The 24,486-nt window shown below is 43.9% G+C and overlaps 3 protein-coding genes across 4 annotated transcripts; 2 read left to right on the top strand and 1 right to left on the bottom strand.

The window, feature by feature from the left end:
* The first annotated feature begins 3,266 nt into the window (after positions 1–3,266).
* LOC4345697 (AP2-like ethylene-responsive transcription factor At1g79700) lies at positions 3,267–7,679 on the top strand. Its single transcript, XM_066303440.1, has 7 exons — positions 3,267–3,724; positions 3,823–3,905; positions 4,154–4,242; positions 4,417–4,490; positions 4,696–4,746; positions 4,838–4,914; positions 6,638–7,679. The coding sequence occupies exons 1-7, from the start codon at positions 3,543–3,545 to the stop codon at positions 7,330–7,332; spliced, it is 1,251 nt and encodes a 416-aa protein (XP_066159537.1). The 5' UTR covers positions 3,267–3,542; the 3' UTR covers positions 7,333–7,679.
* Positions 7,680–8,000: 321 nt separating this feature from the next.
* On the top strand, positions 8,001–16,554 carry LOC4345698 (histone-lysine N-methyltransferase ASHR3). Its single transcript, XM_026019861.2, has 10 exons — positions 8,001–8,847; positions 10,907–11,032; positions 11,691–11,717; positions 12,094–12,211; positions 12,360–12,459; positions 12,627–12,720; positions 12,949–13,027; positions 14,525–14,696; positions 14,845–14,925; positions 16,164–16,554. The coding sequence occupies exons 1-10, from the start codon at positions 8,131–8,133 to the stop codon at positions 16,249–16,251; spliced, it is 1,602 nt and encodes a 533-aa protein (XP_025875646.1). The 5' UTR covers positions 8,001–8,130; the 3' UTR covers positions 16,252–16,554.
* Positions 16,555–17,214: 660 nt separating this feature from the next.
* Positions 17,215–22,866, bottom strand: LOC4345699 (probable LRR receptor-like serine/threonine-protein kinase At2g23950). Of its 2 annotated transcripts, none has more exons than XM_026019859.2 (11): positions 22,589–22,866; positions 22,360–22,492; positions 22,134–22,205; positions 21,831–21,974; positions 21,638–21,709; positions 21,462–21,521; positions 21,141–21,277; positions 20,827–21,012; positions 20,375–20,743; positions 18,796–19,182; positions 17,215–18,244 (listed from the first exon to the last, which is right to left on the bottom strand). In XM_026019859.2, exons 1-11 carry the CDS (start codon positions 22,677–22,679, stop codon positions 18,213–18,215), a joined length of 1,683 nt encoding a protein of 560 aa, XP_025875644.1. In that variant the 5' UTR covers positions 22,680–22,866; the 3' UTR covers positions 17,215–18,212. The 2 variants fall into 2 exon arrangements, with proteins under 2 accessions (XP_025875644.1, XP_015651005.1); XM_015795519.3 differs by having other exon boundaries at positions 18,796–19,187; positions 22,589–22,862.
* Between the last annotated feature and the right edge of the window lie 1,620 nt (positions 22,867–24,486).

The raw sequence follows: 24,486 nt of genomic DNA on the forward strand, positions 1-24,486 counted from the left end.
TGTTTTCATGTCAAAATCTGCTGGCTACACACAATCACAAGTAACCCAGTTAATTAGTCTACAAAAATAAAAGTAACCTAAGTCTACCAAAAAAAAGTAACCTAGTTGATCAGATCGAGACCGTGGCATGCCCTAGCAGCACTACAGGATTGATCATCGATTTGGTTGACTGCTCATAAATCATCATAACTGAACAATGTTGGTGTAAGTTCATATTTGCCGCCTTCTATTCTGACGGCCAAATTTGTTGGAAGTTGCTACGGTCTGCCATAAATCATTAAATTGTGCCCATGCTATCCACAAGAAAATAACAGGAGAGATTCTTTTGTCTGCGAGATTGTGGAAAAACACAACCTTATTTCTCTTTATTTCATTGTTTCTTGCAACTCCACGATAGTGATGTAAGTATGGATGAACAGTTTGAAATATAATGTATAAAATCAAGGAATGGGAAGAGGAGCAAGAACTTGAACATGACAAAGACATGACAAGAGAAAATATAGGCCAGTCAAACCTGGTATTGCTTCACCGCATGCACTCCTCTTACTTTAACAGTCTATTTTTTTTATAATGTTTGATAGTCTAATTAGGACGGCTATAGATTATTGACGTCTATTTATTTTTAAGTAGTCATTAGATTTTTGTTTATTTTAAGAAGCACATCAAGATACACGTACAGTCATTAGTCAAACTCTTGTTGAACAGTATGGAAATGTCCCTCAGGTTCTCATGCAAAGATTGCCAACTAAGCACGCCCACATTTCTCTCCCAATTTCCATAAAAAATACTTTTTTTCTCCCAAGCTTCTTTGACATTAATTTATTATACTGTAAATTATAATATCCAATGAATGGTTTGTGCTTGACATAATGAAAGGTCAGAATCCGAGCAAATATTTTTCCTTATCTACTGACCCGTTGTGATAAGAAAAGAATTTGAGGATATCTAATGGCCGGAATTTGTTCTTTGTCAATAAAAGAAGCACGTTCAGAAATGAGCTTCTTTCAGTCAGAAAAATGGTACTACTAACTGCTAGCTAGTACTAGCGTGCGTGTCAAATATGAATTCACGCTCCGATCTTCCAATCCTAATCAGTAATTTGTCACGCAATCTTGCTTCAAAACAACCGGCCGTACCGTTCAATACGGTGCATGCTTGCAACATTGACATCTGAATTAAGGAAATGTTCGCCCAATTCTGTTGATGTTTTGATGATGGGAGAGCCATTCAATTTAGACTCGGTTTTGCAAAGACGCATGCTGGCAGCATGCTCAGTTTGACATCGTGTGTAAATACTCTGCAAATTTGGTCATGCAGATCAGCCTTTCAGATTTCAGCTGCATACGTACACAAGTACTTGCATTTACTGATGATCGTTTGGACTTTGGAACAGATTTGAGAATCCCGAGTACTGTACTTATTACTACACAATTAACCTTAAGTCAATTTTCGAGGGCTAGAAAATTCTATTATTTTCTTCGGATCATGATCAGTTACGTTACTGGACATATAATACTATCTGCTAATCCGGTCATAATCAGGCAGTATAGATCAGAACAGATGTGCTACTACTGACGGATGGGTGGAGCCGTTAACGAAATGAAGCGGACAGCTGAAAGTTGCAGTCAGAGACAAGAGAATGTCAGCTACACTCATGAAGTCTTGGAAATTTGCAGAAAGTCTAATCCGTATACTGCTCCTGGCCATTATTAAGGAATTAAAATGCCGGCCTATTTCAGTTAACCCGTGGAAGTAGTAGTCAGCTAGTGCGATCTCTGTAGTGGGATAATAGCACTTGCGTAGCCATGTCATGGGATAATAGTAGCCACAAGAACTAATTTCTCACAAAAAGAATAATCAATAACTAATTCTATGTTCCTCCTACAGACTAATCCTATGATTCTTTAAAATTTTCTATATAAATTGTTTAGAATTGTAATAGTTAATTTTATTCGTTTATAACTCTCGTGCCTCCTCGAATATCAATAAAAACCCGATAATTCATCATTTATTCATCTATTAAAACCCCATGTGAGATAGATTATTCTGCTTCATTATAGGAAGAAATTAAATTTTTAAGAAAGGAAAAAGTCCAAATTACCCTATTAACTATTGCGACAATACAAATTCCCTCTTAACCACAAAACCAGACATCATTCACCTTAACTTCTCATAATGGACGAATTACCCCCCTGAGTCTCTTTAGAGCGGTTTTCGTCTTATGTGACACACACGTAGCAGTCCAATCAGCATTAAAAATTTAAAAATAGTGGGCCCACATATCATACGTGAGCAATGGAGGATGAGGGGAGATATGACATGTGGGCCCACTATATTTTTAAATTTTTATGCTGATTGGACTGCCACATATGCGTCATGTGGAACGAAAACTGTCTAGAGAGACTAGGGGGTAATTCGTCCGATATAAAAAGTTGAGAATGAAGGATATCTAGTTTTGTGATTCAGGAGGTAATTTGTATTGTTGCAAATAGTTCAGGAGGTAATTCAGACTTTTCTCTTTAAGAAATAAACTTAACTTGTACTAACTTATAACATGTGGTCTAAACAATATCGAGAATTTTTCTTATAAGAAAACGTACTGGCTCCATATTTTCATATTTTTTTTATAGATGAGGTCACTGATTTTTAAACATATGTTTCACTATTCATCTGGTCAAATGAATGGTCAAACATCTATTAAAAATTAATGGTGTCATCTATAAAATAATAGAAGAAATGTATTTTGTAGATACATAGAGTAAATAATCAGGTGAAAGAACGGAACCGGAACAATCAAACTGGGACCTCAAATATGCTAAAGATGAAGATTAAGTACGGTAAAAAATTAATACATAATTAGTTGAGTTTTAATATTTTAAATTTGAAAAATCGATTTATGAGATATTTATAAAATACACCATTTTACAGTTTTAAAAAATACATTAATAAAAATCAAAATAAAATCTGTAACTTAATCAGGTTTAACTGTTCAGAGAGTTTAGCAACTACTCCCTTCGTCTAAAAAAAATAAATCTAGTACTGAATGTGACATACTGTAGTACAATAAATTTAAATAGAGATATGTTCAGATTCATAATATTATGATGTGTCACATTTAGTAAGTTGGTTTTTTATAGGACGGATAGTTTGTGGCTGGTTTTTCAGCAACATTGGGGGGAGTTGGGGACAAAGAAGTCAATAATTCACCGCAACACTGCCACCGGTAAATCCAGAGAGAGAGAGAGACAGGACACAGCTGAGGAGAGAGAAACCACTGCAACCCAAGGCTAGCCGCCTCACTCCCTCTCTCTGTTTCCTCTTCTTCTTCTTCCTCCCGCCGGTCAGCTCAGCTCGCCTCGTCTCCTCCATTTTGGCGACGCGAGCGAGCATATTAAAGCTGTGCCGGCGGCTGCAACTTTGCCGCCATTTATTTAGCTCCGGCTCTTTTAAAAGCTCTCTTCTCCTGCTGCCATCTTCTTCTGGTTGGCACCACCATTCCATATATACCATCTCCCTCCTCCTCCCGCGCTCGCTCTTCGCCAATGGCCAAGCGACGCAGCAACGGCGAGACCGCCGCCGCGAGCAGCGACGACTCTAGCTCCGGCGTCTGCGGCGGCGGCGGCGGCGGTGAGGTTGAGCCGAGGCGGCGGCAGAAGCGGCCGCGGAGGAGCGCCCCGCGGGATTGCCCCTCCCAGCGCAGCTCCGCGTTCCGCGGCGTCACACGGTGCGTGCGTTGGCTGGCCGGATTTTCTCACCGGCGTACGTTCGCCGCACTGGGCTGACAGCGTTTGTGGTTTGGATTTTTTTTTTTTTGGCGCGCAGGCACCGGTGGACGGGGCGGTTCGAGGCGCATCTCTGGGACAAGAACACCTGGAACGAGTCGCAGAGCAAGAAGGGCAGACAAGGTATCATCACCAATCACTCCATTAATCCACCTTATAGTTGCATCCCTCGAGCTGCTCGTCAGACAATTTGCTCATTCTGATTTCGCTGCGTTCTCTCTTGTTGCTCTGATTTTGCGATCGGATTGGCGTGGCCGGACGAACAGTTTACCTCGGTGAGCTCCCAATCTGAACATTCTGAAACCAAAATCCATGGCCACGCAGAAGGATTGTTTGCTGACCACCTCACTGTCTGTGCGCCGGCGTTGCAGGGGCTTACGACGGCGAGGAAGCGGCGGCGCGCGCCTACGACCTCGCCGCATTGAAGTACTGGGGCCACGACACCGTCCTCAACTTCCCTGTACGTGGCATACGCCTCTCCAAAAATCCATGGCATCTTTCTCTGAACTGAATCCTCTGCACAAGCGTTCTTCGGAACCCTTCAAGAAATGCACGCACAGTGCAGCTTGTTTGATTCTGTTTGGTTTTCTGAGGAAGATTGTTGCTGTTTTTCTCATGTTGGAACTCTCTGCAGCTGTCAACATATGACGAGGAATTGAAGGAAATGGAGGGGCAGTCCAGGGAAGAGTACATCGGATCGCTCCGGAGGTAAATATTCAGTTAACCCCATGTTACCACTGACTTTCAACAAAGAGAAGTTAATTCAGATCATTACAAACTTTCAGAAAAATCCAAATCAAAACCCATTGAAATATGCTTCTCTGATCAGACATAGTGAAATATTCATGTCTGAGAAGCTGTGTTTTGAAGTAGTTCTTCTTGATTAAGATCATAAACCTTTTTCACCCTGCAGGAAGAGCAGTGGCTTCTCAAGAGGGGTGTCCAAGTACAGAGGAGTTGCAAGGTAGTTAATCAGTACTAATCTACACTGAAGGTTCCAGTTTTCTACTGAACATTGCTAGTAGAATCAGTTAATTAACAGCTGTTTTATTCAGGCATCATCACAACGGCAAATGGGAGGCTCGGATTGGGCGTGTGTTCGGCAACAAATACCTCTACCTAGGTACTTATGGTAAGTAGTTTGTGACTTTGTTATATATGTATGCATTAAAATGTTCTTAAACTGGTAATCAGTCATCTATCTTGCGGGTAAAAAGCTTTGAAATAGTATAAATTTTACAATGGAATAGATTCTTCTTATCTGAGTCAGCTTGCGTTATCAAAAAGGTAGCCATTGGGTGTCGTTGTTAGATAGGTGACACCTGTTAGTTGCAAAGGAAACAGAGAATTTTTTAGACACATCCAAGAACATTGCTGATGTGTTGGCTTCAAGACTTCAGACAAGTAGAACCTAACTACTAACTACTCCTTTGCAAAGACGAAAAGGCACTTGGTGAAGTAAAGATGAAAAGGCACATTAGAGATAGTTTGGAAAGAATGTCACTGAATTCAAAAGAGCTTTCAAACTATGGCTATCCAAACTAGGATTCGAAGAAATTGAATAGGATAAAGTTCATGATCTTTGGGATAAGATTCGCCGAGTTATGTTTGAAGCAGCCGATGGCCATACTCTGGTAGGGCCAGTTCATCTGAATGCCACAGAAATGTTTCCGTACGCTGTAGCTAAAAGCCGACCGATGCGGTCCAGCTCTGACTAGGATGGACGACCTTTGTTTGATTTTGTGCGCAACTATGTGCAAAATTTCCAGCATGAACTGAATTGACGATTTTAGACCTGTTTCCTTTCGTCAATAATTCATAAATCACCATGGCATCCGTATGAATTGGCCACCAACTGTTGTGTCTAGTTGCTGCAGAAACCGGTGGCATGATGTGCCGTGCATCTGCACAAATTCAAATCAGTTTTATTAGCTAACCGTAACGTTGCCTCTTTGTCACATCTGTACAACAATACAAGGGACGTGCAATCCAGAAAAAAAAAAAGTCCACAACGACCGGTATGTTGAACAAGTCGGTATATGTGGATTATTTGCTTCACACTTCTTTTAAAAAATGTGGTGCATTTCTTCTTGGTTCACTTGCTATAAGTTACTTACTCTGTCCTAAAATAAATCAATCTAGGTGACGATCTGACACAATCACACAATCTCTTTGTCCAGATTCATTGTACCACCTAGATTGGTTTATTCTTTATGTATTATGTATTTATTAGGTTTATTATATATAATATTTAAGTTTTCGTATAATCAAGTAGATAATCTATCAACATACATATGCGAGCAATATGTTTGAAACACTAATTCTAAAAGTACACTTTGAAGTCAAGGACGGAGGCAGGAGTTTGCTAAGCCTAAGGCTCAACAAATGTAACTTGTTAGATTTTCAAAATTTTCAATTTTTTTTGGATGAATTTAAATGGGATTGATTTAGCAAGCGCACTTTATAGTCGTTATATTCCCTCCTGTCCGTGGGGCCCACAGACAGACAGGCACCAAGCAGTGGCAACTGGCAAGGCCACTGGTTCACTGGGCCTGGACGCAGGCAGGATGGCAGGAGACAGGAGTCCCAGGCAGCCACACGCCACAGTGACCCACTCCCACACCCAACTCAGCAATGCACAGCCACAAAACCAAACCACGCTCTTTCTTTCTTCTTCTTCTTTTTTTTTTCCTTTTCTTTTCTCTTTTTTTGCGGGAGAAACCTCGCTCATCTCATCTAAGCCACCATCTTGTTTTTTTCTGAACGAAATTTACCATTTCATATGGATTTCCTCTGCTATGTTTTTTTTATTTGTTCATGGCTCACGGTGCTCTTTTTTCCGTACGATCTGTCAGCAACACAAGAGGAGGCGGCCGTGGCGTACGACATCGCGGCGATCGAGCACCGCGGCCTCAACGCCGTCACCAACTTCGACATCAATCTCTACATCAGGTGGTACCACGGCTCTTGCCGCTCCAGCAGCGCCGCCGCCGCCACCACCATCGAAGACGATGATTTCGCCGAAGCCATCGCCGCCGCGTTGCAAGGCGTCGACGAGCAGCCGTCGTCGTCGCCGGCGACGACGCGCCAGCTGCAAACCGCGGACGACGACGACGACGACCTCGTGGCGCAGCTCCCGCCCCAGCTGAGGCCGCTGGCTCGCGCGGCGTCCACCTCCCCGATCGGACTGCTGCTGCGGTCGCCCAAGTTCAAGGAGATCATCGAGCAGGCGGCGGCCGCGGCGGCGTCGTCCTCTGGTAGCAGCAGTAGCAGCAGCACAGACTCACCTTCTTCTTCGTCGTCGTCATCGCTGTCGCCGTCGCCATTGCCATCGCCGCCGCCGCAGCAGCAGCCAACCGTACCGAAGGACGACCAGTACAACGTCGACATGTCGTCGGTGGCGGCGGCGAGGTGCAGCTTCCCGGACGACGTGCAGACGTACTTCGGGCTGGACGACGACGGCTTCGGGTACCCGGAGGTGGACACGTTCTTGTTCGGGGATTTGGGCGCGTACGCGGCGCCCATGTTTCAGTTCGAGCTCGACGTCTGAACTCTCAACTCCGACCAGGGTGTTTCGGGAGGCCCACAATCCCAGCCTGTTCCCGTAGATGGGCTGGAAAGATCGAATCAAATTTGGGCCTATTCAGGGGATGGGCTGGGAGAATTGATATGGGCCGGCAGGGATGGCCGAAAGGGAAGGCCTCCCAAGTTTTGGCTGTCAAGAAGCTAGAACTGAGTTCTCTCTCAAAAGAGAGAGAGAGAGAGAAGCTAGAACTGAGGATTAGTTGCTTACTCGCAAATACTAGTAGTTTGGAGGAAGAGTAAAATATTGGTTTATTTGTTGCCCATCTCTGCGAAGGGGAATTTACCGTAATAAAGAGTACATATTGCCGTTTTTATACGAAGGCTAGTTTATGCGTTTCATCGCAAGTTATTTCCTGTTGCAATAAACCTGCATTGTTATACATCATCAATTCTATTTTTTTCGCATTAAAAAATCTACCTTTTCTTTTTTATGTTAAAAAGAACGCTTCAATAACTTCCACTAAAAATCCGCAAATCCTAGCCATCCGATTAGAGATCAAGGGCTGAAACGATCTCCTTCCCCAACGGCCGGTGCCAAAAACGAACCATTACTTCCACTACCCCACACCGCAGCGCACGCGCATGTGGGATTCCCCTCCTCCTCTTCCTCTTCCCGCCCTCCCCCTCCACTCCACCTCTCTCCCCTCTCCTCAACCCAACCGCCCAATCGAATCCCCCAAACCGCAGCAACGGCGGCGCGGCGCGGCGGAAACCCTAGCTCTACCCTCCTCCTCCGGTCGCATCCTCCCCGGCATCGCCGCCGATGGCGGGCCCTCCCGGCCCGGCACCGGGCACCTCCTCCTCCTCCTCCTCCCTGCCCAGCCGCCGCCGCCGCCGCCCCCCTCCGCGCCTCGGCCGACGCCGCGGCGGCGATGATCAACAGCCCCCGCATCCTCCAAAGGCCTCGTCGGAGGCTCTCCCCTGCGCGGCCTCCCCGCCCGCGCGGTGCCGCGGCGGTGATCACCAGCCCCCGCATCCTCCCGAGGCCGCGTTAGAGGCTCTCCGCGGCGCGGCCTCCCCTCCCGCGCGGCGCCGCGGCGGTGATCTACATCCCTCGCATCCTCCCGAGGCCGCGTCGGAGGCTCTCCGCGGCGCGGCCTCCCCTCCCGAGCGGCGCCGCGGCGGTGATCGACAGCCCTCGCATCCTACCGAGGCCGCGTCGGAGGCTCCCTCCGGCTCGGCCTCCCCGCCCGCGCGGCGCCGCGGCGGCGATCAACAGCCTCCGCCCGCTGTGGCGGTGGCGGTGACTAGTGAAGGCGGCGTGGGTCCCCGCCGCTCGTTCCGCATCAGCCTGCGGCACCGCGTGCGTGTGGTCCCGTGGGTGAAGCCACCCGTGGCGAGGAAGCCCAAGGACCCCGCGAAGCCCCCGCGCCCGTCGATCGAGGCGCTCGCGGCGGAATGGGCGAAGGAGAAGGCAGCTTCCGGGGCCCCCGAGGAGGAGTGCGTCCTGCCTTTCCTCCAGAAAGATGCGCCTAAGAAGGTAGCGAGCTGAAACTATCGAATTCGTTCTCTTCTAGTAGTAGCATTTGGCTCCCAGGGTTCGATCGTTAGGTTGCGTGGGTAATTAATGCACTAGTTCCCCTCTTCGGGCTTCCTTGCGATGTTCTATGGTGGATTTGCCCCTGCACACTACGAAAATTGCAGCCTATTGCTGTTGTGGTGCTTTGATTTCTCCGTGGAAGGGTGGTATTTTGGCAATCTGGGGTTGTATGACCTCAGAATTCAACTATTAGCAAATGTAGGGTCCAACTTTGTGTATAAGGGTTACAACTAGATATGTCTTCATTTTGGTAATATGACAGTATGTTGATATCGCCTTCTACTTCTAGGATATGAAATTAAAGTATAGCTGCCTCCATTTATTTTAGGCAATTTTACACCGTGTCATCTGAAACGTGTTTATAAACGTTCATGCTTTTGGTTAAAAGTTTTTGTTTCCTGTTACTTTTTGACACGTGAGCTGTGAGAAACTCATTGTCTGCATCGCCTGAAGTGTATAGAACTTTATATAACTCTGGGTTTCTTGATGGTTCAGAAATCTAGTGTAGCTGTATATGGTCTGGACATTTGTAGCATCACTGTACAATCTGCTGATTCAATTTTGGACTATCTGTATAACACCCTTTTGTTATGCTTTATATTACAGACCAGCTAATAGCACAAATGTTTGATTCACTGTTAGCACCACTGTATATTGTGACTGGTTAGAATGACTACAATTGTTGTCATGGGTCACCCAGAAATTTGAGAAATACAACATAAGATTTTTAGCTTTCTTGAGAAGAGGTGGATGGCAGAGAATTTGGGGTACAGGCTGAAATTTCATATCGGTTTTCATCATTATATAATCTTGATAAGCTCGACATTGTAAAAGTTCTTGGACTAGATGGATTTGGATATATGGATACAGTGATATTGAGCTTGAAGGTATAGCAAGGGCTGCAACAGGGATATGGATGGCTAAGGGTTAAATCTTCAATTTTTGTAGAGTTACAGGAAAAACATTCCCATTACAGTAGGAAATGTAAGTGGAATGGAAATTCATTTTGTGTTAGGACAGTTGGACTAAGGACACCAACTGTATTTCCAAGAAAGCTAGTTTCATTAAATTTTGGGTAGCTGGTTATTAAAAGCATAATGAGAAACCAAGTTAAATGGTGAATGGTGATGGAATTCAAAGTTTGTAAACAACAGATAACGATTTGTAGAAATGGTACAAATGATAGGTCACTTTCTGTACATATATGAATATGGACTGAACTGATCGTGGAAAGCAAGTAATATCTGAAGAGAAAATATGGAAGAGTTAAGCTCTATGCAAGAAAAAGAGCTGGATGTATAGGAGTAAACATTTTCTTAATTAAGGCAGGGATGGGGCTTGAACTGTAGTCCTCAACTACTGCGCATAATCGCATATGGGAATGGGATGTCGATCTATATGCATGCAACCTGAAGAAACTGAATTTTTGCTGAAGAGGTCAGATATTTGTATGGATGTCTCCCTCTCCCATGAGAAACCCTGATGTATATTATATGTTGCTCAAATGTTCTCCATACAGTAATTATTCAGTAACCTGTATAGAAATTGATGACTATGCGATTATTTAACTAATAACTGGTAGAAGAAGCTCATATTATTAGAGTCTGAATAGATGGAGGTTTGGAGGCATTGCTTGCCGCTGTTATTCAAATGTCTGGTTGCTGATAAATAACAGGAAAGGAAGCTTAGAACTGCTGTATAAATGAAGTCAGTGTGTGGACATCTTCAGTGTAGAATTTTAACCAGAGAATCTTATTAGCTAATACAAGAAAGAAGAAAGCTTCATCAAGAAATGAAGGAAGAATGACAAGAAAATCTTACCATAGCATTCTGGTCCAGCTGGAAAATTTTGGCTCATAGGATGTTAATATCAAGTTGTCTCTGCTCAGTATTACTTGAATGTATACTACTCATCTGCTTTTTTATTGAAGTACAAAAGGTATTGTGACACCTCCTGATTACTGGAAAAAAGGAGTCCTCTAAATCATTTTGGATTTAGGTTGAGTGCCTGGTTTGCTCAAAGAGTATTCTGCCTGATGACAAGATGTGTTGTTCAGTTCGTGATTGTGATGCAAAGCTGCATAAGGCTTGTTCTGAAAAAGGTGATGGATGCTGTCCTCGACATGTACGCTTCTGAAACCAAGTTACTGCTATATTTCAGTTGTTTCTCAATGTTTTCTCATTGCCTGAAAAATGAAGCAGATTGAAATATCCATATGTACATAACTGAGACTTTTGACACATCTCAGCCCTACATAATAGCAATCAATAATTACAGTTTATTGATAAAGAGAAACTGAGAGTTTCAAATTGCATATGTGTGTCAACCACTTATCCTTATCTGCATATGTTGCTTATTTAATAAAGGGGTTAATACAAGAGTTGGATATTGGCTGATCAGAGAATGTGGATGTAACTTGAAACCTTAAACCATTGGCATGTATAGCTGCAAATTTAATGTTTCATCGTTTCCTCACCATGACCAGGCGTTAAAATGATTTTGCACTTAGTGAAGATTAATTAGTAATGTCATGAGAATAGAGTGCCTCATTGAAAACGCCATCCTACTATTTATGAGTTTGCTTACTATATGTTGCAAAAGATTACTGGGTTGACTTAGAGTTTTTCTTAAATCCTTATTTAAAATATTAAGAATTTAATACCTGTACCTGCTTTGTTTCTATTAACATTACTTGATTCTCTGTTAGATGTCTTTATTTCTGCAATTTTTTTCTGTCTTTTGATGGTAATTTCATTGATATCGTGATATCTGCTAATTACAGGATGCAGGTCCAACAGATGGTATAGAGGTGATCTATACTTCCTTTTCATAGGTCTCATCTGTATTATTGAACACTACAACCTATCTATATGTGTAAGGTGCATCACCTATTCTTTAAAGTTGGCTGCTGAGATGTGACTGAGTCTGATGCATAGCATTATGTTAGATCACATGTTTTTGTTTCACTTGCTCAGTGAAGAATTTTATTAGTTGCTAACTTGATTTTTGAAAAATGATTTGATTCTTTACTCATTCTATATGTGCTTGTTTGAATCTGTGATGATTTGTTTCGTGGAAACAAATTGAAGGATAAAATGTGACAGCAATGGATGTCTTTCTAGTTTTTCAGTTCAGTATTTTGTTTCTACAATTTTTCTTTGATGTGTGCTCTGATTGATTTACAGGAAGCCTTCCGGCGCTTACCCCTCCCACACACTTTCCAAGAGTTCAACATTGACCCTATAAAGAAAGAGGAATTGGACAATGGGACAGAACCACCTCCATATGTACACATGAAGCGTAGTATCCTTTTATTGCTTGTAATTTAAAATATGCACCTTTTTCTATTTACAGGTAGCTCTATTTAGTGTAAAAGGAGTTTATGCTTATCCAGTTTTTACTCCTTTTGCTTTGAGTGCTTCAACAACTATTGTTCCCTTAATGAACTAAGATCTTTATCTTGTCAAGAACAAATGTGATGATGATTCCATTGAAGGTGGATGCACTAATTGTCTCCCTGATTTTACCTGTAAATTAAGCTGTTCATGCAGGTACAAAGTATCCATTCCATTTATTATGTGCAGCTTATCAGACTTTCTCCTGTTGCTCATTGGATATAGTGTTTTCTCTTATGCTCATTGGCCATAAATGTATGTGGATTTAAAAAGAAAATATATATTTTTTATTTTTTTACAGAAAATTAAGATAATTCCTACAGGTCTCTATTGGTTAGCTGCTCTCGGGCTTGTCACTGCTCAGATGAGTGCACTAACAAACCATTTCGCCGACAGAAAAAGATTGAGATCGTTAAGGTAAGGCTTGTCATGGACTGCTGAGTTTTTGGAGGGCAGTTAAGTTCCATAGTTGTCTTGGTGATATTGATACATGTAAGGATCTTTTCCTAAAGTACTAATGCTGCCCTTTTCTTTATGTGTTCTTATGCTGTGCTTGATTGTGCTTTGGAGATCTGATTTTGAAATTATTTTCTGTCACTATTGTTTCTCTTTGACAACCTACTTATTAGTGGAATACTTCTGCAGACACAATATTGTGGATGGGGATCTAGAGCACTGGAAGCCATTGAGAAAGATGATTTTGTCATAGAATTTGTTGGAGAAGGTATAAGATATTCATTATTTGGTTTGCTTAGACATTTTATTGTAATTTATTCAGATCACTGCTTCTTCTTACTTATGCTTTTGTGGACTATTTTATCAAAGGATTTTACATATGTTAAACCTGTTAAATTACTTTCATAGGGCAGTACTGAAGGAACTTGCCTGAAAACTTTTTAGCTCTGCTTACTTTTGTTTATTGCAGAACAATAGTTCTACCTTTCGTACCTGCCAACTTTCCCAATTTACCTATCTAGATGATTTGGTAGAAACACACTAATAACTGGGCTTTGTTTTCTCCCCGAAAAAAAAACTATTACCAGGACAAAGTTAGATCTATTTTAGCTTATTTTCCAACTTAATATTGGAATACCTTTTTCCACATGATAATGTATATTTCAGCATAGTTTGATGTTCCATACTATTGCCTCTGTAACACTTTTTTATGCAGTGCTAAGATATGCCCTTTGTTTGTTGTTTATTATAGCAGTCTATCGGTTAATTGTATATGATATTTAAACTTACCTTTTTATCCTTGCTCCTTTCTGGCTGCTAATAATTAAATTAATGTTATATGGTCATGCGTCATGAATCGTTTTAAAACCAGATCTACCAGGCAAACCTGTTACTGTTAAGTAAAACATAGTATAATCCAGTTAACAATTATAACTTGCTGAGTTATCGGTATAATCACCTAACAGGCCATTTGCAAGGTTAGTGTAGTTAAGCCTCACTTGTCAAGCTCATTTATGGCTTATACTCCCTCCGTTTCTAAATATTTGACGCCGTTGACTTTTTAAAACATGTTTGACCATTCGTCTTATTCAAAAAAAATAAGTAATTATTAATTCTTTTCCTATCATTTGATTTATTGTTAAATATACTTTTATGTATACATATAGGTTTACATATTTCACAAAAGTTTTTGAATAAGACGAACGGTCAAACATGTTTTTAAAAGTCAACGGCGTCAAATATTTAGAAACGGAGGGAGTATTTTATTTATTTTGTGCGCAACAACTTAGACATGGTTTTATTTTTTAGTTGATTACACCGTGCCTTACCATCTTTGCAAAATTGTAATGGAGGTATTAGAAAATTAAAGAATCAAGATCCCTCATTTTGTGGATCTACTCATGTAGAAACATCCCTTCTAAGTTCCATGTTCAATGTCCATTGAATTAGTAGTGTGCTTTGGAGCAAATGGTTGTTGTGATGACCTTCATAGTGTCTATTGATCCTAGTGAGGCACTGTTCATAATTTTCTTGCAATTTTTGCTATAGTATTTAATAACACTATTCTGACCAGATCATTGATACAATCTTCTTCCAGAGCTGTTTGAAAAGGCAGTGTATTTTAAATTATAATTTTCTTTCCAGATATCAGTTCTATTGAAGAGAATGCTTTTGAGTGGCGCTCACTAATATACTGGTCTGTCTTCTATGTTTTCCAAATGATGCAACTTCCTTTTAATTCTCTGTTCTTAACATGCTATACCAGTTATTGATGATGAGACTTGTGAAGAAAGGCTTGAGGACATGAGAAGGCGTGGAGATAAGAATTTCTACATGTGTAAAGTCAAAAAGGACTTTGTAATTGATGCAACATTCAAAGGAAATGATTGCCGCTTTTTTAACCACAGTTGTGAACCTAATTGCCAGTTACAGAAATGGTTAGAGTGCTCTTTACTCGCTGATGCATTATATCAATTTCACATTTTGCTTAGGGTTGTTTTCTTGTTAAATTGGTCATTTGGTAGCTAAGCTTTCTGCTTAAACAAATTAAGATTGTTTCAATTACTTTTTTTTTTGTTTTTCCAGGCAAGTCAATGGCAAGACAAGGCTAGGTGTGTTTGCTTCAAAAGCTATAGAAGTGGGGGAACCCTTGACCTACGACTACAGGTACCTGTTCTTATCACCATGAAGGGTTTTTGTCCTTTACAGCACGAGAATTTTAACCTGATTTTTATAACCTATCTTTTTACCATCAAAGATTTTTCTTATTCTCGCATTATTCAGTTTTCGCCTGCTGAAGTGCATAACTCAGAACTGTTAGCTCAGCCTACAAAATATTATGACCATAAAAATATATGTTGAGACTTCTATTCAATTATATGTGTAATACTAATTACTCCCTCCGTTTCACAATGTAAGTCATTCTAGTATTTTTCACATTCATATTGATTTTAATGAATCTAGATAGATATATATGTCTAGATTCATTAATATCAATATGAATGTGGGAAATGTTAGAATGACTTACATTGTGAAACGGAGGGAGTACTAAGTATTGGTAATTATGTTTCATAGTTCTTTTTGCATGTTTATCCCAGTTTCATTTGAGTACTTGGTAAATCCTTGAAAAGTACTACCTCCATTTCAGATTATAAGACTTTCTAGCATTGCCCACATTCATATATGTATGCCTAGATTCGTTAACATCTATATGAATGTGGGCAATGCTAGAAAGTCTTATAATATGAAACGGAGGAAGTATATATTACCTATCACTATATGACAATTGAATCTGCTTTCTTTGGCCTCAAATATATATATCTTTTGTACGGAGTACATACACGCAACCGAGATTTTCAAAACTTAGTATCAATATCTTATTTTAATATTTTGATTGGTAAATATGAGAATCATATGATATTTGCATATTTCTCTTGAAAAACACTATCAGAATAGAATATTATTTCTACTCCCTCTGGTTATTAATATCACTTTTGGGCATAAATGCAATGCAACCAAAATTCGAAATTTTGAGTATCAACATTTTTTTTCCTTATTTGGATTGCATATATGAAAATCGTCTGCTCATTTGTCATGAAAATTACTTTCATAGGATTTTTTTTATTTGGGTCGTACATCCCCTTGTGTGAAAGTAATTTCTTAGTATATATTTATACTCCAAAGGAATTTTTCATGACAATTACTTTCTTATTTGAGTATATATTTAATACACTCATTAGTGACCATCAAAGAGATTTTTCCATAAACAAAATAAAAAAAACAGTTGTCATATTACTTTGGTTCAAAAGGTGTTGAACAGAATCACAAAGAGATCCTCTATTTGCTTGAAAAAGGATATGCATGATGCAGTTGATGACCACAGTATTCTGGCTTCTGTTTTGTAGATTCGAGCAACATTATGGTCCTGAAATAGAATGTTTTTGCGGGGCTCAAAACTGCCAAGGGAATATGTCTGTGAGTGGTAAAGATTGATTTAAGTTGTATGCTGTTAGGAGGTACATAGAAGGTCCAAGGCCATGGCAAATGGCAGTAAATTCAACATATAGTGAATATTGATTGGGAAGCACATTCTATTCCTGTCTTTACAATGTGTCATAGACAATTTGTTCGTACTCATCCTTCTGGTTTAGGCTTGCAATAGTGTTATACAATAGGGTACCCTATACACCATTCTTTGATGTGTTCAAATTTTACTACTATGTAAGTACGACAAACGCATAGTGTAAATATTGATACAGTGCTATATACTATTCTTTAGACTCCATATATCCTAAACTTTGAGTGAACGTCTGTCTAGCACCCTACACTATAAAACCATATGCATCTGAATTTGTTCTGAGTATACTCCATTTCCCTCTAGATAGTTGGAGGGTGTTTTTATACCTAGCAAGGACAAGTATTGGAGGAGATTAGAATTTGCAGTAACTATTTACTGAATGTTTTTGCAAGTGTTTGTTATTAGTATGTCTGAAGTTAGGGCTATCAACCAAGCAAGCTTGAGCTGGATAGAAGCTCAGGTCGAGCCTAAATTGGCCTACAAGCTAGCTTTCATGTCAGGAGGCTCAATGAAGCGCTCGATACCAGCATTTTTTAGCATGAAACCTCTTATTGAAGATGGGAGATCAGCTTTTAATAAATCAACAGCTATATTTTAATACAGTTTGTAAAGAAAGCCTCAGTGAAATCAATTATAAGTTGCAACCATAAAACAATCTGAAGCATTGTGTGTCATCGTTTTGATTATCATAGCTCATAGATGGGCACTCCGCCACTCCGTAGTTCAGTTGTACCATACAGATTCCTCATGAATGACCCACTGGCCCAGACGGCTCCCCAAGAAATCAATCGCCTGGGCCATGACCATGACACTGCCAAGCATGCATAGCATAGTACTCCTTTTGCAGATTAAGGAAAGTGACAATGCTGCACCCTAGATTTTCGTGAGAACAATGCATCCAACATTCCCACTATCAGATTCGATCATTTACTGTTGCACATACAAAAAGAAATGGAGTGATTATCTTTACAGGTCACAAAGCAGTCAAAATGACTCCATGTCTCTCTCAAGGCTCTATCAACATCCCTCCCCTTACATACAGTGATACAGATAAGGAGTTCAGAATTCAGAAGAAGCCCATACATATATGAACAGGGGTGTACTGCAAAAGTTTGCTCGAGATCAGGGCCAGAATGCAAACCAAAGGTCTTCTGCAGCGCTGCATGTGCCATGTCCGTCCCCAAATCAACAAAAGAAAGAGAGAAAAGAAAGCAGCAGCAGCAAAAGATAAAGAAGCCTGTGAAAAGAAGCAAAAGAGAAACCGGAGAGGAGGAGCCCCTTTTTCTTTACATCTTTCTCGGGGAAAGGGCCTCTCTTTGATCAGACAGAAACTACACACTGTGGTCTAAAACTAAAAAGCATCTCAATCACTTTGAAACTACTCGTACTACTCCAGCTAGCAACAAATCCAATCCCTTCCCTCTGTAATATATTTTTCTTCTCTTTTTTTCCTGAAGTACTCTCCCTGAATATCTGATTCTCTGAATTTCTTTTTCAGTGCTCTGAATGCTCTGCTGCATTCTGCTGCTACCTTGGCCCTGACAGCTCCATCTCCTCTACCATGTCGATGGACCGCACCTCGTCGCTGCTAAGGCTGCTGTCGTTGTCGTGGAAGTCGTTGAAGAAGACGGAGCCGTTGGAGTCGTTGCGGTGGTCGTAGCCGAGCTCATGGGGCGCCGCCGCCGCCGCCATCGCCGCCGGCCGGTGGTTGGCCTCCCATTTCTCGGCGAGCCCGTCTCCCTCCAGCATCCGGACCACCTCCGACATCCTCGGCCGGTGAGACGGCTGGAACTGGGTGCAGAGCAGCGCCACCTGCACCATCTCCGCCACCTCTATCCTGTCGTAGTGAGGCCCCAAATCTTGGTCCACTAGCAAGTCATGCAGCTTCTCTTGGTGCACCTTCCTCACCTTCATTTTGATAACACGATCGAACGAAAACAAAAAAGAAGAAAATTTTCAGATCATTTACACATGGAGATTAAGTAGTTGAAGACATTGTCATTTTTCAGAAGCAAGTCATTTGCATGCCATATGCAGAGTGAACAGTACGTGGGAGGACGATCAGCATTCAAACATGCAGTGGCAATGCTTGCAGGATTGCGTTAGTATGTCAGGTTCATAGTACTCGCAATTAATCTTAGACTGACAGTTGGGGCGCCTACTGACTACTGTCATTCGAGCATCAGATTCACTAGAAGTTGCTATTGAATGAGCAGCGCCTCAAAGTGCAGTGAGCCAGTGACCGCGCGCGCAATGAACGCACATGCTAGTGTACTGGATGGATCTTTCGCAAAAGATTTGCGAACTTTACCAAAGACATTCACGTACGGGCTCGATCAAAGCAACCGAGGCTTTTAATTCGTCAAACAAGAACTAGTGCAACATCTTTTCGATCACGGCTCAAACAGCAGCTAAAAAAAGCTGAAAATTGGAGAAGAAATGTGGAAGTGCATGCTTACCCAATCGAGCATGACGCCCTTCTGGTGCTGGATGACGCCGGAGCCCTTGCCGACCTCGAGCGCGCGCTGGCCGGTGACGAGCTCGAGCAGCAGGATGCCGAAGCCGAACACGTCGGTCTTCTCCGACGACTGCCCCGTGGAGAGGTACTCCGGCGCGATGTGCCCCACCGTGCCGCGCACCGCCGTGGTGACGTGGGAGTCGCCGTGGTCGAGCAGCTTGGCGAGCCCGAAGTCGCCGACGACGGCCTCGTGGCACTCGTCCAGCAGCACGTTCGCGGCCTTCACGTCGCGGTGGATGATCTTTGGGTCGCACTGCTCGTGCAGGTACAGCAATCCCCTCGCCGTCCCCACCGCGATCCGCTTCCTCGTCTGCCAGTCCAGCGGCGGCTTCCCTTCATAAATTTTTTGCGTAACAAATGTTTCAACAAAATTTGCTCCAAACAATTTCAGTTCTCAATGCGCAGCACAAGACAACAAAACGCCAATTGCTTGTGAGTATAAATGCTGCATACAGTTGCTATGTTTGAACCAGCAAGGTACGTAGGGTATACAGAACCCGTACGTCCCCCTGCATCGTGAACAAAAACCACGAACGCGGCCAACGTACGTACTACTGAAATAACGACGTGTACAGTATGCCACAAACTTGTTGGCACATGCGAGCACGCAGCAACAAGCCGGCAACAGCGACCAGACACACGGGCTCGTAGCGTAGCTGGGGCACGTATAGCCTGTGCTGCCGCTGGCTGCCTCCCCTGCAACAGCTGCGGCTAGGGAGAGGAGGAGGCCGGCCCCCTGCCGGAATAAAAGAAGAAACAAACGTTTCCCTGCAACTCCCCTGACCGGTGGCCCCCTCCCACCCGGACCACCACACCGATCTCCAAAAACCCCAAGCACCGTGGCAGCACTACTCCTACTGTTACTCCCTCTGTTCCAAAATAAGTACAATTATGGTTTTCCGCGTCTAACTTTAACCGTTCGTCTTATTTAAAAACTTTTTGAAAAAATTAAAAACATAAGCCATGAATAAAGTACTATTCATGTTTTATCATCTCATAACAACAAAAATACTAATTATAAAAAAATTTCAAATAAAACGGATAATCAAAGTTGGGTACAGAAACTTATGGCTACACTTATTTTGGGACGGAGGTAGTACTGTATAAAAACCATCGCAATGATCGCGTTACACCCAGACCTCAACCCTGAGCCCCTGATGACCACTCGTCATCATGTTTGCCCAATTTACTGCTACAGCCGCGGCGGCCGGTGAACCAGCCGCACGCCGTTGTTGCGCCGCGCAGCGAGGAAGGACGCGCACGCCGGTGAAGCGGACAAAACGTGAGTGCGGTGGCGCCTGGCGAGTGGGGCCCGTGGGGGAGGAGGCAAAGTACAGGACGGGGTGGAGGCGCGACCACGCCTGACCACGCTGACACACAGGGGGACGGGGACTACGACTGATCCATCCCCATGACTCCTGCGTGCACCCCAACGCGCACGCGGGACCCACACACCACGCACCCACGAAATCGACACTACCACTGTGTTGCGTGTGTCACGTTAAGCGTACGTAACGTACCTCGAAGGCGGGAGGCGACGCTGCCGTTGGGCATGTAGGGGTAGACGAGGAGGCGCTCGCCGGAGGCCGCGGCGCAGAAGCCGACGAGGCGGAGGAGGTGGCGGTGCACGGCGAGGCTGATCATCTCCACCTCCGTCCGGAACTGCGCCTCCCCGGACGCGGTCGGGTCCTTGAGCCGCTTCACCGCCACGACCGTGCCGTCGGAGAGCCTCCCCCGGTACACGTCCCCGAACCCTCCTTTCCCCAGTATGTTCCTCGCGCTGAACCCGTCCGTCGCCGCGTGCAGCTCCCTCAGCCCGAACTGCCTCACGTTCCCCAGCCTCGCCATCACCTCCCCTCCTCCCCCATCCTCCACGTCTCTCCCCTTCTCTGAAATCACCAATTACACTCACATATTAACTAACTGATCGATCGTGCATTTTAGTACTGGTGTTGATGGGGACGTGGCGTACCGAGGATGCCGAGGACGGAGGAGGGGCCCGAGAGGAGGCAGCGGTGCCGGCGCCTGCGCCTCCAGAGAAAGCAGGAGACGGCGAGGAGCACAAGCGCGGAGGCGCCAAGGCTTGTCCCTACTCCGATCGGCAACCGCGCGGCGCCTCCTCCACCCTTTGACCTCCCCACCGCTGCCGCTGCCGCCCCTGCAGTGCACACGTACACCGCGCATGCATGCACATACGCCCAAACGAACACGATTAAACTCCCTCCGATCCCCCAAACCGATCGATCCCAAGAATGCAAAGACAAGACGAGAGGAGGTTGGACTCACTGCTGCTGCTGCTCGGAGTGGAGTCCAGCGGGAATGGCACGGTGACCGGGGCGACCACGGTGGCGCACTCCGCTGCGTTCGCGTTCCCCGCATGGCTGCCGCTGCTGCTCCCGCATATCATTGGATTGCCCACGACGCTGCATGCGTGCACGCATAACATGATTGAAAAAGGAAAAAAAAACACGGCATCAGATTCGAAAACATCCAAGGGATATTTCTATAGTATTTTATAAGTTGTAACAGAGCTATAGCTAGTGGCGGCTGGAATAGAATAAGAAGACGAATGCACGAGCAGTGGTACTAGGGAGGAGTAGTCCATACTTGAATGTTCTTGTGGGGAAGTGAGGAACAGGGCCAGTGAGGTTGTTGTAGGACAAGTCCCTGCAAAATCGCATGCACACCAAACCATACCAAGATCAATCACATCGATCCGTTCATCGGCTATGCAAGACAAAAAGAATTGAGACGATTTGACAGAGTTGGATTAATTAGCGTACAGGAAGGAGAGCTGTGGGATCTTGGCCAGCGACGACGGGAACGCCCCGGACAAGCTGTTGTTGTTTAGCCTCCTGCGGCAAGATTAACACGCAAGTGAGACAACCATGAAGAACTTAAACTATTTTAGCTTTAGTGTAGAGTAGTAAAGTATGGAATGGAATGGAATGTGTTGGGGGGAGAGAAGTGACTGACAGGTATCGGAGGGTGGAGAGGCGGCCGAGCGTGTCGGGGACGCGGCCGGAGAAGCGGTTGTTGGAGAGGTCGAGCGTCTGCAGCCTCGGCAGCGCGCCCAGCTCCGGCGGCAGCCGGCCGGTGATGTTGTTGTTCTGCAGCAGCCTGAAAACAAAGTCGAAGACAAACGACGTCATCATCACCATTTGATGCTCTGCTCTGCTTCTTCCTCCTCCATTTCTCCCAAGAACACGAGATGAATCGATTGGAATCTCTAACAGAAGCAATTAAACAAGAAAACAAAAGTTTCTTTCTCTTGCTTACACTTGTTCAAGATTGGTGAGGTTGGCGATCCTGCCGGACAGGGTCCCCGACAATCCCTGGCTGGGCGCTCCCCTGAGACGAGGTACACAAGCACGCATTAGTGGAGCTGATCGAGCCGGTCGGCTGCCATTTCCGGTCTCTCGCTAAGTTGCTCAAAACAAGCAAAAGCTAGACGACGACGACGAAGACTGAGAGAGAGAGAGAGAGAGAGAGAGAGCGAGCTTACAGGCCGATGACGAGGTTGTGGGCGGAGCAGGTGACCATGGCCCAGCTGCAGGGGTCGACGGAGTCCTCGTCCCAGTTGTTCAGCACGCCGTGCGGGTCGACCAGCCCCTGCCTGATGGCGATCAGCGCCTCCACTGCACGCGCATTCGCCGCGCCAAATACAACCAACATGCGGTCTCATCAGCCGCAGCCATCTTCGGTTCCAAGAAACGTCAGACAAGGGCACGTACCTTCAGGGTTGAGGGGCTCGGAGGAGAAGGCGAGGAACGGCGCGTAGGAGACGACGAGGAAGAAGAGGAGGAGGAAGAGGTTGGAGGCCATTGGAATGGGGGAGCGGAGCAGTGGGAGGAATGATGGAGAGGAGAGGCGCCCGAGAGGAAGAAAAGTGAGAAGGAGGGAGAAGGAGAAGCAGGGGTGAGGGGAGGCAGGCAGGCAATCAGCCGTCGAGCGAGTGGAGTAGTGGCTCTGCTTTTTCTCGTGTGATGGAGGAGGGAAAGGAGACCGGGGGCGGGGAGTGATGTGACTGAATGCCATGGCAATATTGGGCATCTTTTGGATGAAGATGAAATGATCATGCCATGGAAGCTGACAGGTGGGGCCCACTTTGCAGTGATCAATTTTGGCCTATTGGGGTGAGAGGGGAGAGGGGGAGAGAAGAGGCTTTGTTTTGATCTTCCAAAGGGGGCCCATGATGCAGTGAGTATGTATGTATGAGCTTCTGAGGTGAACATTGTTTTGTTTTATCTTTCTTCTTTGGCATTTTATATGGGAGAATTGTAGGGTTTGTGGATATACAAGAGAAGGAGGCCCGTGAAATCGATAAGCAATAATGCTATTGTTATGGATATGAGTATTTTCAACACTTCATTATAACGTGTTGATTCGCACGGTACATTAGGGATGAGCCTCCGGGGGAGAGAGAGAGCGAGGATGAAGTCTAGCGGTTTGTTTGGCAGAGCTACAACTTCCAAATTTAGCTTTAGGAGGTTGGTCTGCAGTGAAGCTGTGGAGGAGCCTAAACCTAGCACTCTCTAGTTCATTTTGTGAGAGAGCTCCATCCAGCTCCGCTCCTATTTTAGGTGGAGCTGAAACTGTTTGGCTAAGCTCCAGCTTCCAGAGAGATAGAGCTGGAGTTGAGCCAAACAGACCCCTAGGTGTCTTTCAATGCATGGGTTCCTAAGTGAAGAGAGAATGTTGTTTATGATCGAAGGCGAAGAGAATTGAACAAAAAAGTTCAAAAATTGAACCAAGAAAGAATTTAAGAGATGTTACCACCAAGCAGGAGGTCACCATGGGCAGCAGCGCCACAACAGGGATAGATGGATCATAGGTACACAATGCCAGGGACGGAGATAGAGTATGGGAGGGGGTGCCTAGGAACCCAGTCAAAAAAAGTTATAACTACCGATTTTCACCATATATGCACCCCCCTAATACAAATTTAGACACACCCATCAGCTTAAACTTGATATAAAGTAGAGTAAATTAAGCAAGAGGCACCCTCTTCCATTTCGTTCTAGCTCCGCTCCAGTGCCAAATTAAAGCTCTCATGCTCGAACCAAACACTATTGTCTAAGGGGTGATCAGGGGAACAAGAGGGGTTTCAACCCGTACTACCCGTACAAACCAGTGGATACCTTTTTTTTATAAAGACATGTTCATATTTGCTAGGTATAGGAGAATGTATCGAAACTCTATTCTTCTAATATATTGACGTGCAATTCTTTTGTGCGTTCGTGAAAAAAAAGGTATAGGAGAAGCTTAATGATCGTAGCATAATTAGTTCTTTTAGTTTTCTGAATAGATACTTATAATATATTCATGAATTTGTTTGACTTCTCTTATATTTAATCCACTTAATTATATATATTAGTTTGCTTCGTTTCATTGGCACCTCCTAAAGTTTGGTTATGCATTCGCTATTGGTTGTCTCCTTGACCACATTCACTGTGGCTACATTTTCCCGAGACCGAAATGTATTGGAGGTAACCGAGGAGAGATAGAGATAAAGGATCAAGGTTGATGTCTTATGTTAAATTTTCATAGACAACTCTGTCACCACTAGGATAGTGAGCTAGCATCACCATATGTTGGGTTTCAAATTGCTTATTGCTGAGGACATAAGAAG

The sequence above is a fragment of the Oryza sativa genome, chromosome 8, assembly GCF_034140825.1.
Source record: "Oryza sativa Japonica Group chromosome 8, ASM3414082v1".
Classification (NCBI taxonomy): Eukaryota; Viridiplantae; Streptophyta; class Magnoliopsida; order Poales; family Poaceae; genus Oryza; species Oryza sativa.

Excerpts from the sequence above, each read along its gene's own strand:
- LOC4345698 (XM_026019861.2), top strand. The coding sequence starts at position 8,131 with ATGGCGGGCCCTCCCGGCCCGGCACCGGGCACCTCCTCCTCCTCCTCC. Across the intron at positions 8,848-10,906 it reads AGAAAGATGCGCCTAAGAAG|GTTGAGTGCCTGGTTTGCTC; the intron begins GTAGCGAGCTGA and ends TTTTGGATTTAG. Across the intron at positions 14,926-16,163 it reads CCCTTGACCTACGACTACAG|ATTCGAGCAACATTATGGTC; the intron begins GTACCTGTTCTT and ends TCTGTTTTGTAG.
- LOC4345697 (XM_066303440.1), top strand. The coding sequence starts at position 3,543 with ATGGCCAAGCGACGCAGCAACGGCGAGACCGCCGCCGCGAGCAGCGAC. Across the intron at positions 3,725-3,822 it reads GCGTTCCGCGGCGTCACACG|GCACCGGTGGACGGGGCGGT; the intron begins GTGCGTGCGTTG and ends TTTGGCGCGCAG. Across the intron at positions 3,906-4,153 it reads GAGCAAGAAGGGCAGACAAG|GGGCTTACGACGGCGAGGAA; the intron begins GTATCATCACCA and ends CCGGCGTTGCAG.
- LOC4345699 (XM_015795519.3), bottom strand. The coding sequence starts at position 22,679 with ATGGCCTCCAACCTCTTCCTCCTCCTCTTCTTCCTCGTCGTCTCCTAC. Across the intron at positions 21,710-21,830 it reads CTCTCCACCCTCCGATACCT|GAGGCTAAACAACAACAGCT; the intron begins GTCAGTCACTTC and ends ATCTTGCCGCAG. Across the intron at positions 20,744-20,826 it reads CTCCGTCCTCGGCATCCTCG|AGAAGGGGAGAGACGTGGAG; the intron begins GTACGCCACGTC and ends TGGTGATTTCAG.